This window comes from Muscardinus avellanarius (assembly GCF_963383645.1).
Source record: "Muscardinus avellanarius genome assembly, chromosome: 13".
Taxonomy (NCBI): Eukaryota; Metazoa; Chordata; class Mammalia; order Rodentia; family Gliridae; genus Muscardinus; species Muscardinus avellanarius.
This window is the reverse complement of record NC_137799.1, coordinates 72,619,426-72,632,367: the sequence shown is the minus strand read 5'-3', so window position 1 is coordinate 72,632,367 and position 12,942 is coordinate 72,619,426. Positions and strand designations below refer to the sequence as shown.

Genomic DNA, 12,942 nt, shown 5'->3' with positions numbered 1-12,942 from the left:
TCTGGTGTCTCATTTTTCCAGCTCTCTTTTTCTCTGTCCCTTGTATTTACATTTTTTGTTTCTCTGCTGATGGTATTTTCTGGCTATGAAAGGTGCTGATTTTGTAGTAATAGAGATTGGTTGTTAGCGGGGCTCGTAAGTCCCGCTTTTCTCCGTCGCCATCTTCCATCTCTTTTCTTTAAAAAGAAAAAAACATCCTTTTGGCAGCAACTGCCCCAGGGAACACTATGGAGAGAAAGGCTGGCAGACGGGGGGGCGAGGGTTTGTGGACTTCTGCGGGGCCACAAGGGTGACATCGATGACTGAAGGGCCATGGAAACAGACTTTTCCTCAGAATGGAAGGAAGAATACACAGCATGGCCACCTGCAGCCCATTTCCAGAGTCCTTGCTAGAAAGTTTCTAGACTATTTCATTTGAAAAGCTTTGACTTATTTTTTCCCAAGTCAGGGAAGCACCAGCACACATTCTCCAAAGCTTCCTGTTGGTCAGAATTTTTCATGTGGAGTCAGAACGTTTCAGCACTAGTTCTTTGAGCTGTTTAGACCTCAAAGGCTCCTTTACATCTACATCGAACTTGATGGTCACAATGACAAAGGTTTTTGTTATCATGATAAGAGGAAGGATAATAGTAAATTTATAAAAGCATTCTATTAGTACAAACAGCAGTGTATCTAACAAATGTAGTATCTTTAGATTGATAACTCACAAACATTTTAATATCCAATTTCAAATTTCAGCTCCACTGATTACTATGTGAAGTTTGACAAGTTCATCCCTTCAGTAGCTTCCCTTTGTAAAACTGTTAAAACATGGTAATGATGCCTATCCTAGAGTTAAGATAAAGTTGAAACTGATGAAACTGGAGAACTTCTAATTTCAGCAAATGTTTATTTTTTCTTCTCTTCCTCCTCCTCGTTTTTTTTCTTTTAAGTGCTGGGGACTCAACCCAGGGATTGAATCTACATTCAAGCTACACACCCAGCCCTGTTTTATCTTTTCTTTGGAAACGGGGTCTTACTAGGTTGCTAAGAGTCTCACTAAGCAGCTGAGGGGGAACCACAAACCTCCTATCCTCCTGTGTCAGCCTCCCAGGTAATGGGATTACAGGTGTACACCACCATGCCCATTTCCTCTTCCTATAAACATGATCCTATGAATCGTAAGAAGAAATAAGAACATATCCTCGCATAAGTCTTGATAATGTTATCAGGCCTTACATAATTTTCATGTGCTATTTATTTCACCATTCCCTTAAAAATCCAAAACACAACCGCAAATCATTATTTCTAAAAATTGAGTCTGTTTCCAGAACCTGAGCAGATGAAAGGCTGTCTATGCTCAAATTTCTCTGAAAAACTAAAGGTCCAAATTTCTATAGTGTTGACTGGCCTAATAAAACGTGAGTTTCTTAAGCAAACCAATTGGTACCCAGTGTTATAACATACTTTTCTGAGAACTTCTTGAACAGTTTCTGTGTATGTGAATGGTAGGATTCTTTAAAACTAGCTTTTAAAGTTTTGGTCCCTGAGCTGGGCATAGTAGTGCAGAATTGTAATCTCAGTACTTGGGAGGCTGAGATAGGAAGATTGTAGGTCTCAGAAAACTTAACCTGACCCTCCACAACTAAGTGAAACCCTGCTTCAAAATAAAAATAGGGCTGGGCATGGTGGCGCACACTTGTAATCCCTGCTCTTGGGAGGCAGAGACAGAAGGATCGCGCAGGTTCGAAGCCAGCCGCGCTGGCATAAGAGACCCTGTTTCAAAAATATAAAATAGGTCTGGGAGTGTAGCCCGGAGGTAGAAGGGCTTCCAGGAACCCCAGTACCACCAAATAAAAATAAAAATAAAAAATAAAAATAAAAATAAAAATAGGATGGTAGCTCAGAGGTAGAAAGAGGTAGAATGCCCCTGGATTCAATCTGCAGTAACACACACACACACACACACACACACACACACACACAGACACACACACACACACACACACACACACACACACACAGATTGGTCTTTTTTTGCATACTTCTAGCCATGTGAATGAACATAAATATATCTATATTATAGAAAAAAAGCAAATTAGCATTCACTTCAAACACTTGAAAGTTAGTGAGTTATTGCTAGACTTATTATTCTGGTACTTTTGAACATTCAAAATTTATAATAAGGTTCTTGCTTAATTCTATAATTGTAGGTTCCTTTCTATTTGATCATTACTTAAAATAAAGTAAAAATACTATATTCCAAGAAACTATGATGAAACCTTTGAAATCTTTTATTTTCACAATTGAAAAATTAAGTGCTACACTAATCTTGTGCTCACTGACATTTTTTTACCTTTTTTCTGTATATTGTAGCTATAGAATAGAATTCTATAGTATAAAATGCTAAACATCAGATTTAAAATTACTGTGCTAGCCGGGCATGGTAACAATTACCTTATAATTCCAGTACTTGGAAGGCTGAGACAGGCGGATCTCAAGTTTGAGACCAGCCTCAGCAATTTATCGAGATTATGAACAACCTAGCAAGACCTTGTTTCAAAACAAAAAATAAAAAGGGCTGGGGTTGTAGCTTGGAGGTAGAAGGCCTCTGGGTTCAATCCCTAGTACCACAACAATAATAATAATAATAATAAATAATTATACTGTGCTAATTTTAGGATTTTAGTGACCAGGGAGTCTCAGCCACTCGCTGGATATTGGGTTGAAGACACAGGGCAATGCCATCTTAGTCTTGACTTCATCCATGATGTTTTAATCACAGCTGCGGATGCTCGTGGCGGGAAAAGCCGCAACAGTGGCTCCGAGGAGGACCAAGAAGGGGCCAGTGCAATCAGCCACAATGTGGCCCTGGCCATCGCAGGAAACCATTTTAATCTGAAGACAAGTGGAGGGATGCTATCTTCCTTGGTACGTTGGTGCACATGTTTGGTTTATTTTTTGTTCATTTGTCTGCATCTTCTCTCCTCTTGTGATGAGAGAATCTAGCTTTGAGCAAGCGGTGAAGGTTGCCTTGTGCAACCAAGGGCCTACAGCTCAGATTCCAGCAGTCCCCGTGGTGCTGAGTTTGTAGGTCAGGAAACTAGGGAAGAGGTGAACTTGGAAACTCAAATCATTACAAGGAGATCAAGCCAATAGCTCCTTATGTTGGGGTCTTGGGCTGTGCCTATTCAGTGTGTTGATGAGACATACTGTGTGTCTAAAAAAATAAATAAAAAAGACTGACGGGGCTGAAGCTTTTAGAGTAGGTGCTTCTTAACTAAGCAAAAGACTGTAGCTGACCTGGCACGGTAGCACTGGCCTATAATCTCAGTACTTGGGAGGCTGAGAGAAGATCGCAGGCTTGAGCAGCCTCAGCAGCTTAGCAAGACTCTGTTAGAAAATACAAATAAAGCCAGGCATGGTGGCACATGCTTGTAATCCCAGTACTTGAGTGGCTGACAAACGAGGATCACAGGTTCATTCCCACCCTTAGCTACTTAGCAAGGCTCTCTGCAAGTTAGTGAGACCCTGTTTCAAAATAAGGAATAAAAAAAAAATAGGGCTGGGGTGTAGCTTGGAGGTAGAATGCCTCTGAGTTCCATCCTCAGTACCACAGTAATCCGTCAATAAATAAATCAGGCTGGGGGTGTAGCTCAGAGGTAGAACACTCCTGGATTCAATTCCCAGGACCACAGAAAAATAAAAATAAAATAGGCCCGGAGGTGGAGCTCAGAGCTAGAACCTTCCTGAGTTCAATCTCCAATACCCCCCCCCACACACACACACAGACTGCAGCTTTCCTAGGTCCCCAGGAAGCCCAAGATTTACTAGACTCTCTCCTTTTATACAGACCCTGAAGGCTTACAGAGAGAATGTATTCTCCAGTCCATATGAGGTGGGATTCATCTGTTTATAGATGAGCTCTGACTAACCCTTGTCAAAACAGTGCCGGGTCCTCCAGTTTAATTTATCTTTCCATTTTGGTGTAAGATATGTACCTGCAGAGAGCTCTGCATGTTTCTTTTCTGAGAAGGCAGGGTCTTGACTCGACTCTTCTTTATTGGATGGCTTTCTTCTCTTCCCTCTAGCACTTAGCAGCCTCCCATCCCCAGGAGAGCTAAGGAGGCAGGGAGGGAAGAAGGAGAAAGCACTTTTGAGATTCGACACCAGTGATCTTATGTTTTGATAAACACTGTCTTTTATGACCTCCTCCTCCACCTTTCTGAGATCCATCTCACCAAAGTTACACATGCTTGAGACACTGTGTGTCTTTTATATTATTTGCCTCTAAGGAAGGAACTCAGAAGCCCAACATTCACCTGTCAGAACACATTCCCTGTGATGTTATACCTAAGGATTTCATTTCTTCGTGTCAACATCCCCAGAGTAACTCAATTTTAAAAAACTTCATCATCTCTATTATTTCCATCCAAAACTAACATCTCCGTCACATAACTCACAAATACCTCATTGCAATTAGACCACTACATTCCACTGGATATCAGCTATGCTGCGTGAGACCAGGGTGCAGCCGTGGATTGTTGTTTGTGTTGATTTGATGAGTAACAGAAAGTGTGCTCAGCACTCAAAAATGAATACTTGTGGCCAGAGTATTATAGCAAAAGGCCTGAGCTCCCGCACTCCACCCTCAGGCAAACATAAATTATGATTGAAGTCGCATTACTAGGATTCTACTGATTTATGAATTTGATTCATAGGCTGAGCAGCTCATGACCCTTATATTTCAGACCATGTGAAAAAGAACTGAAATTATGAACAGTTAGATTACTCATGGGGTATCCATCCAGGCTAGTTATCTTCTGTAAGCCCAACCCTCTACTGTCCCTGGCTTGAAGGAGAAATTTTTAGATATCTTAGCAGTAAGAAGTCTGATTTGTATCACTGAGATTTGAAGAATATATTCAAGGTCCAGGGCAAACAACCAGACCACACTGCTTCTAAAGCAGAGGATGCTTAGTTATGTGGTGGGATGCCTGGCTCAAATACTGCCCATGTGAGCAGCCCAGCTCAGAGAACACAGCTTCACCTGAGCGGATTAGCAAGGCAGAAGTAGTCACCATGTTCTAAGTGATGAGCACCCCGTAAGCCTTCAGTTTTTCTGTTGCTTGACATCTTCCCTTGCCTCCACCCCCAATCTGCCTCCCTCCAGCCCTATAAACAGTACAACATGCTGAACGTCGACACCACCCGCAACCTCATGATCTGTTTCCTCTGGATCATGAAAAATGCCGATCAGAGCCTCATTAGGAAATGGATCGCTGACCTGCCATCAATGCAGCTAAACAGGATTTTAGACCTGCTTTTCATCTGCGTCTCCTGCTTCGAGTACAAGGCAAGTGTGAAGTGTCTCGATTTTATGCCAGCTCTTCGCTCCCAGGTTCAATCCTGTCCTGTGACTCATCCCCTTTCTTTGGACAATGATGGCACCATTAGCTGTGTATGTTTCTGTATTCCAATGCCTTTTTGCATTTAGAGATACGATCATTCCACAAGGAAAGGGTCTCTGCCTTCTGCAGAGAGAGACCTTCTCAGTTAAGCTCCTGTTAACTCCTGTTACAGGTTTCAGGGGTAGGTACCCCCAGAACAGTGCCTCTGTATGGGACATTTCAAAACTGGCAAACATGACCACGGCGTGTATTCAGCATGACGATTCTCCCCATTAACAGAGATCTCACCAAACTGAATGTCCTCCTGCCTCTGTCCTGTCCAGGGAAAACAGAGTTCTGACAAAGTCAGTACCCAAGTCCTGCAGAAGTCCAGGGATGTCAAGGCCAGGCTGGAAGAGGCTTTGCTCCGTGGGGAAGGGGCCAGAGGGGAGATGATGCGCCGCTGCCGGACTCCAGGTGTGTAGGGCGAGCCGTCTTTGCTTTCTGTCAAACAGCTCCAAACTCTTGGTGGGAAGGAAGGGCATCCCAAAATCATTGTCTTGAGACATTTATGGTAATATTAGAGACAGCCGACCTTAAAATTCTGTGCATGATGTTTACGATGTCAGTCCTGTGCCTCTAAGGGAAACCTGCTGTTGAGAGATCAAAGAACTCAGAAAATGTCCCCAAATGGCACGCTTTAATGAAAAGTTAGTGATGGGTAAAGGTCACATTCAAGAATGTGAGTCATGGATGAGGTGTGCCGTGTCGAGTCCTCTGTAGAGGACAACTGACTAACCTCTGTGCCGCGTGGTCAAAAATCTGGAGACTCCTGGGACCCAGGTCATCTCCCCGAATCATTCAGGGCACTACTGGAATGGAACCAAGGTCCTCAAAATGGCCTCAGAGTCCTCCAGGCCTCCAAGAACCCCACCGCCCCAGGGAATGGCTTCAAAATGCTGAGCTCGTCCCTCAAGAATAGAGTGAAATGTCCAGGCACCCGCCAATCTGATTCACTGCTTCAGTAAAAAACAGTGACAGTTTGTCCTCCTGGATGGGACACCAGGGCAGGAGATCTAGAGGGAGCTCAGCTTTTCTAGCGGTGGTGGGCACCTTCATTCAACACCTCCAGTCATTCAATGAGAGCCCCCAGAGTTTCACTGGAACCCCCTGTTCAGGGATCATACGTCCCCCGACACCCCAGAAAGGCATAGGTTCTTCTAAGCCAATAAATCACAGAGCAGACCAACCCCGGGACATAGCACAACAGCTTAGACCCCCTCGGTATCCCGCAGACTCTAATTAACCGCAGGAACAGCACTGAGTCCTCTCAGTGGAGCTTGGTACGGAATTTCTGGTTATCTCAGAGGGTTTCATGCTAATCAAATTCCTATCATGCATTTCTTAACTCCTAGGGAATGACCGATTTCCAGGCCTCAATGAAAACTTGAGATGGAGGAAGGAGCAGACACATTGGCGGCAAGCTAATGAGAAGCTAGATAAGTGAGTCACTCAACAACTCTGTTCTGCTTTTGTTTAAAGTCCAAAACTGTTTTTCCCAGGCGACTTGTATTACTGAAACAACTGCTTCCCTCCAAAGGTCAGGAAATGAAACAACTTTATCTGTGTAAAGTGGTTCATCCAGGGGTCCAGGATGCTCAAAGGTACAAGGAGATGTGAATTCCTGCTACGAAAACTGCATCACATGAGTAAGCCTTTAGAGAAAGCTAGTACTGAGCAACCTCAGGTAGCTTAAGGAAAGCGGCTGACGGGAAACTGAGAAAATGAGGCAAGGCGTCCAAGACCATATTGTTTCTATTTCTATTTCTATCCGGAAATGGCTACAAAGATGTATATATTCAGGGATATTTATGTTAGAATTACTTGAAAAAATTTTTTTGTGATTGAACCCAGGAATGTTTTACTTCTGAGCTATACCCCAAGCCATATTTTATTTCATTTTATTTTTTAAATTTTAAAACAGCATCTCACTAAGTCATAGAGGGCCTCACTAAATTGCTGAGGCTAGCTGCAAACCTCCTGTCTCGGCCTCCCATGTACTGGGATTACAAGCTTGTGCCACCATGCCCAGCTAAAGTTTTTTTTTTAATTGGAAAGACTGTAAATGCTCAAGAATAAAAAATATGTAACAAAATATTATGCTTTAAAATTATTTTAATGACATAGGGAAATGTCTATTAAATAATTAAGTGAACAAAAGCAAGATAGAAACTATTGGCAGTGGACCTCACCTATAATCCTAGTACTTGGGAGGCTAACATAGGAAGATCTCGGGTTTGAGGCCAGCACACAGTAACTTATTGAGACCCTGTTTCAAAATAAAAATAAAAAGGGCTAGGGTTAGCCAGGCGTGGTGGCACACCCTTGTAATTCCAGCATTTGGGAGGCTGAGACCAGAGAATTGCAGTTTGAGGACAGCCTCAGCTACTACTTAGTGAGGCCCTTTGCAACTCAGTGAGACCGTGTTTCAAAATAAAGAAAAATGCTGGGCATGGTGGCGCACGCTTGTAATCCTAGCATTTGGGAGGCTGAGACAGGAGGATAGTGGTTCGAGGCCAGCCTCAACTACTTAGTGAGGCCCTTTGCAACTCAGTGAGACCCTGTTTCAAAATAAAGAATAAAAAAAGATAGGGCTGGGGGTGTCACTCAGAGTTAGAATGCCCCTGAGTTCCATCCCCAGTACTGCAAAAAGAAAGAAAGAAAGAAAGAAAGAAAGAAAGAAAGAAAGAAAGAAAGAAAGAAAGAAAGAAAAGTAAAGAAAAGATATAGGGCTAGGGGTGTAGCTTGGAGATAGAATGCCCCTAGGTTCCATCCCCAGTACCACATAAAGGAGGGGGAGGCTAGGAGTACAGTTCAGAGGCAGAATACTATTGGATTAAATCCCCAATACTCCTTAAAAAAATCCCCAGTATCAAAAAATAAAAAATACAGGATAGACACTTTGTTTTAGGGCATAATTTCAAATACCTAATTATGTATGGTAAATGTATTTTTAAAAGGCTGGAGCCAGGTGTGGTGGCGCACACTTGTAATCCCCGCGCTTGGGAGGCTGAGACAGGAGGATCACACGGGTTCGAAGCCAGCCTCAGCTACTTAGTGAGGCTCTCAGCAACTTAGTGAGACCCTGTTTCCAAATAAAATATAAAATAGGTCTGGTACCACCAAAAAAAAAAAAAAAAGCTGGAAAGAAATTTACTGAAATATTAATAGTGTTTTTCTTTGGGTGTATAGGTAATTGGTGTTTTCTTTTTTTATACTTTGCTATATTTTCTACAAAGGGTTTGTATTATGATATATATTATAGTCAGAAAAATTATAAAGAAATGAAAGAAGAAAAATTCCGTTTGGACTGCGAGAAAGACCCCATATATGCAACAATTTAAACATATGAGGACTGAAACTAAATATATTTGAATAGATAGTGCATATTTCCTCTGCCACTTACCAGTAGATAGCCTAATGAAGCCCAGGGTTCACATAGCAAAACACTGAATGGTTGAAGACCCCCACACATTTGAGGCATAAACAGAACATTCCTCTGGCATATGACACATCCATCATTGGGGAAGATTGGAAGACTTGAATAGCAATACCATTTTATAAATAAATATTAATTAATATCTTTGCTGTTACCCTGAGAACATTCTGGTCCACTTATGAAACTTTTGGAAGTCAATTTTAATTTTGTAAGATACTTAGTTCTGAGAGTCTGTACATTCTAGTTCAGATCATGTACAACAATGACAAAAATGTACATGCGATAAATATAGAATTGCTCAGATGGTTAGGTCATCTATAAGATTAAAAAAAGAGCTAAAGCCGGGCATGGTGGCACATGCTCGTAATCCCAGCATTTGGGAGGCTGAGACAGGAGGATCCGGGTTTGCAGCCAGCCTCAGCTACTTAACGAGGCCCTTTGCAACTCAGTGAGACCCTGTTTCAAAAATAAAGAATAAAAATATAGGGCTGGGGTTGTAGCTCAGAGGTAGAATGCCCCTGGGTTCCATCCCAAGTACCACACAAAAATAAATAAATAAAAAATAAAAAAAGAAGAGCTAACAAGGCACGTTGTGCATGTTTTGTCTGGGCCGTGTAAATGGTTTTTTGAGAAACCTTCGCCTTTTGCTTTCAGTAACAACATTGACTCTCACCAAGCAGAGCCGCCAGTTCTCTCTAGATTGGTTCTCAGCTCTGAGCTACCTCCTGGGCTGCTCACTATGGAGCTAGTGAGGCAAATCTCCAGGGGCCTGTCATAGACATGCAACCGCTCACCTTAGCTATTGGAAAACTTTAGTAAATTCTATAGTAGTCTCTTTTGCCTTTTTTTATTTCCTCGGGCACAGTTACTTTTGCTCTGTTTGTTTTAGAAGAGTAATTTTCAACATAAACTGCACCTTAGAATCAACTGGGAAACTTTTGAAGGTTTTTGTTTCAAAGTGCCCAAAGATACCCCAGACCAATTAATTCAGATTCCTGTGGTGGTTATGGTTACACAATGACATGAAAGTACTTAATATGACTGGACCCTTTCCTTTAAAATGGTTAAAATATGCCTGTAATCCCAGTACTTGGGAGGCTGAGACATGAGATTCATATGTTTGAGGACAGCCTCAGCAATGGAGCAAGACTCTCGGCAATCTAGTGAGACCCTGTTTCAAAACAAAAATTTAAAAAGGGCTGGAGGTGTAGCTCAGAAGTAGAATGCCCCCGACTCAATCCCTAGTAAATCTTAGTATGCCTATTTTACCAAAATTATAAATGGAAAAAAACAAAAAGAAAACAGATTAGGACACTCTAAATCTGCACCAGTCATTACAGTGGTCATGTGTGGCTGCTGTATGACTGGAACGTAGCTAGTTTGAACTAAGATGTAGTATAACTGAAAGATACATGCCAGGCCAGGCGTGGTGGTGCACTCCTGTAATCCCAGCATATGGGAGGCTGAGACAGGAAGATCCCAGGTTTCTGGCCAGTCTCAGCAACTTAGTGAGACTCTGTTCAAAGTAAAGAATTAAAAAAATAGGGCTGTGAGTATAGCTCAGAGGTAGAAAGCCTGCCCTGGGCTCAGTCCCCAGCTCTGAACGAACGAACGAACGAACGAATGAATGAATGAATGAATGAATGAATGGATGGGCTGGGTGTGTATCTCAGAGGTACCACTACTGCATCCTACTCAGAATTTTCCATGTAATATTTTCAGACCGCTGTTGACCCTGGATAACTGAACCATAGAAAACAAAACTATGGATGAGGAAGGACTACTTTATCCTTTCCCACCTTCAGTTGGATTTTTATAAGAAAGGAAAAGATTAGTTCGTAAAACAGGCTGATTCCTTAAATTGAAACTAAATAGAGGAGGACCTACCTGGTAATTCCCCATTCCCTGGTGAGCAGTAAGATCTAGTGGGATGTCAGGTGGCCCCCGGGAATGCAACCTTTGCTTCCATTGGCAAAGGACAAAAGGCCCCATTCTTGGCTGAGCAGATTCTCCATCCTGTTGCGGGGCTTCCCTTGGCTCAGATCCCGAGATAGTTCTCACGCATTAGATGCAAGCATGTCCCTGAGGCTTTAGGGAACAATCTGATGGGCTCACCAGTTGCTAATAGCAACCAACCATTGCTTCTCTGCCTATTTTGTTATTTTTCTAATTGACATCATTGTTAATAATAGTGGGGATGAGGATGACCTGGAAACCTAGTCTTTCTAACCAAACCTGAATCTTGGAAAGCACCTGCACTCCTTAGTTGCTTAAGGCCAGCATCTTTGTTTACATTTCAAGGTTGAGTATTCCCAAGATTTTTATTTTTTATGCCTTGGTGCAGAGATTGCCATCATCAGAACCTTGCCAAGTTTAAGTGTCCTTCAATTTGACTTCTTTTTGTTTCTTAGAACAAAGGCGGAGTTAGATCAAGAAGCCTTGATCAGTGGCAATCTGGCTACAGAAGCGAATCTGATCATCCTGGATATGCAGGAAAATATTATCCAGGTGAGGAATGGACTGGGTCCGGTCTGTCTGATAATGAATATGTTTGCTGGAATTTAAAAATTAATTCTTCATGCAAAGAAAGAAAATAAATATGATCCATGCCTTTTTAAAAATGAAGCTGGGAGGTTTACTCTAATAGTAATATGATAGCATCCACCTTACAAATTCCAGAGATACCAAACATTCCTCTGGTTTCATGACTTTTTGCCCACTTAGAAAGAGTTAGGTGTTTGATGAGCTAACCCTCATGGTTAAGAATATGCCAAGTTTATAATATGGGTGGTAGGTATCTAGTTTAGTATCTAGAAGATACTAAGTTCTACTTCTTAGTATCTAGAAGATACTAAGTTCCACTGACTGGAATAGGAGTTTTTCTTATGACTGGATTAGGTAAAAGAAAAAAAGTGGTACGTGTGATGAATCATGTCTGTTTTGGACTCAAATTATTGAAGGAAAGCTATTTGTCCCATGAATTCACTGACCCTACTATAGAAAAGTACAGTCAGTTTTATATATCTACAGGTTCTACATCCTCAGAAGCAACCAACCATGGACTGAATATATTCTGGGGGGAAAAGTGCATCTGTATTAAACAAAGGCAGACTTTTTTCTTTATTATTTCCTAAGCCAGACAGTATAGCAAGTATTTACGGAGCACTTACATTGTAGCAGGTATTATAAGTAATCTAGAGGTGACTCAAAGTATATGGAAGGATACGAGTAGGTTTTATATAAGGGACTTGAGCATCATGGATGACTCAGGTATCTTTGATGGCTTTGATATCTCTGATAACTTAAATGCTTGGCATCACATTGATGGTATCTTTGTACAAAACAACTTTGAGTGCTCTGTAACCTAACACCAGGCCTCAAAATTTGTTGGCAATTTTCTCAGAAAGCTGAAAGTTATTTGTTATTATCTTTGGTGTTGTCGGTCCTGCTGTAGCTGATAAACAAGTCTCTATAGAAACTTCACTGCCACCAAGCGGCGACTATTGTATTGGGAAACCCATATTAAGGCTCACAAGGAAAGCTATGCCTTATATACAAAGAAAGAATGTTCCAAAAGCTATCATTCAGGATGGAGGGAGGTGTACCTTAGAACTTCATATATAAATAAAAAACAAACAAAAAGGAACTCCATGTGGGAGCTTAGAAATGGGTAGAAATTTTGAATCAACTGGGGATTTTGAGGTTAAGTCATTTGGAAGTAGGTTTTCATCTTTCACAGTTAATGGATGGTATATACGATGGCTCACCTAACTCTTAAGATGTCCAACTGAGAGCCATGGAATATCAAATCACTGAGCTCATGAGCTCTTATCTCCTGCCTTCAGTCCATTGGCACAGTACAGGGATTCAATAACACTTTTTCTGACCCCCTAGGCAAGCTCAGCCCTGGACTGCAAAGACAGCCTGCTGGGAGGTGTTCTGAGGGTCCTGGTGAATTCTCTGAGCTGCGATCAGAGTACCACCTACCTGACTCACTGCTTCGCCACCCTGCGAGCCCTCATTGCCAAGGTAAACAGGAGGCGCTTGTTGTCTTAGGCTTCATTAAGAGGAAGA

General features: G+C 41.9%; 1 protein-coding gene across 1 annotated transcript in view; it reads left to right on the top strand.

Annotated features, from left to right (window-relative positions):
* Nucleotides 1–12,942, top strand: part of DOCK8 (dedicator of cytokinesis 8) — a gene marked incomplete at both ends in the record, with an annotated part of 237,691 nt that overhangs the window by 189,813 nt on the left and 34,936 nt on the right. Inside the window, 6 exons of the mRNA XM_080708606.1 lie at nt 2,765–2,910; nt 5,153–5,335; nt 5,714–5,846; nt 6,785–6,872; nt 11,280–11,376; nt 12,763–12,897. Coding sequence (XP_080564732.1) covers nt 2,765–2,910; nt 5,153–5,335; nt 5,714–5,846; nt 6,785–6,872; nt 11,280–11,376; nt 12,763–12,897 — 782 coding nt within the window. The remainder of the gene's footprint in view (nt 1–2,764; nt 2,911–5,152; nt 5,336–5,713; nt 5,847–6,784; nt 6,873–11,279; nt 11,377–12,762; nt 12,898–12,942) is intronic.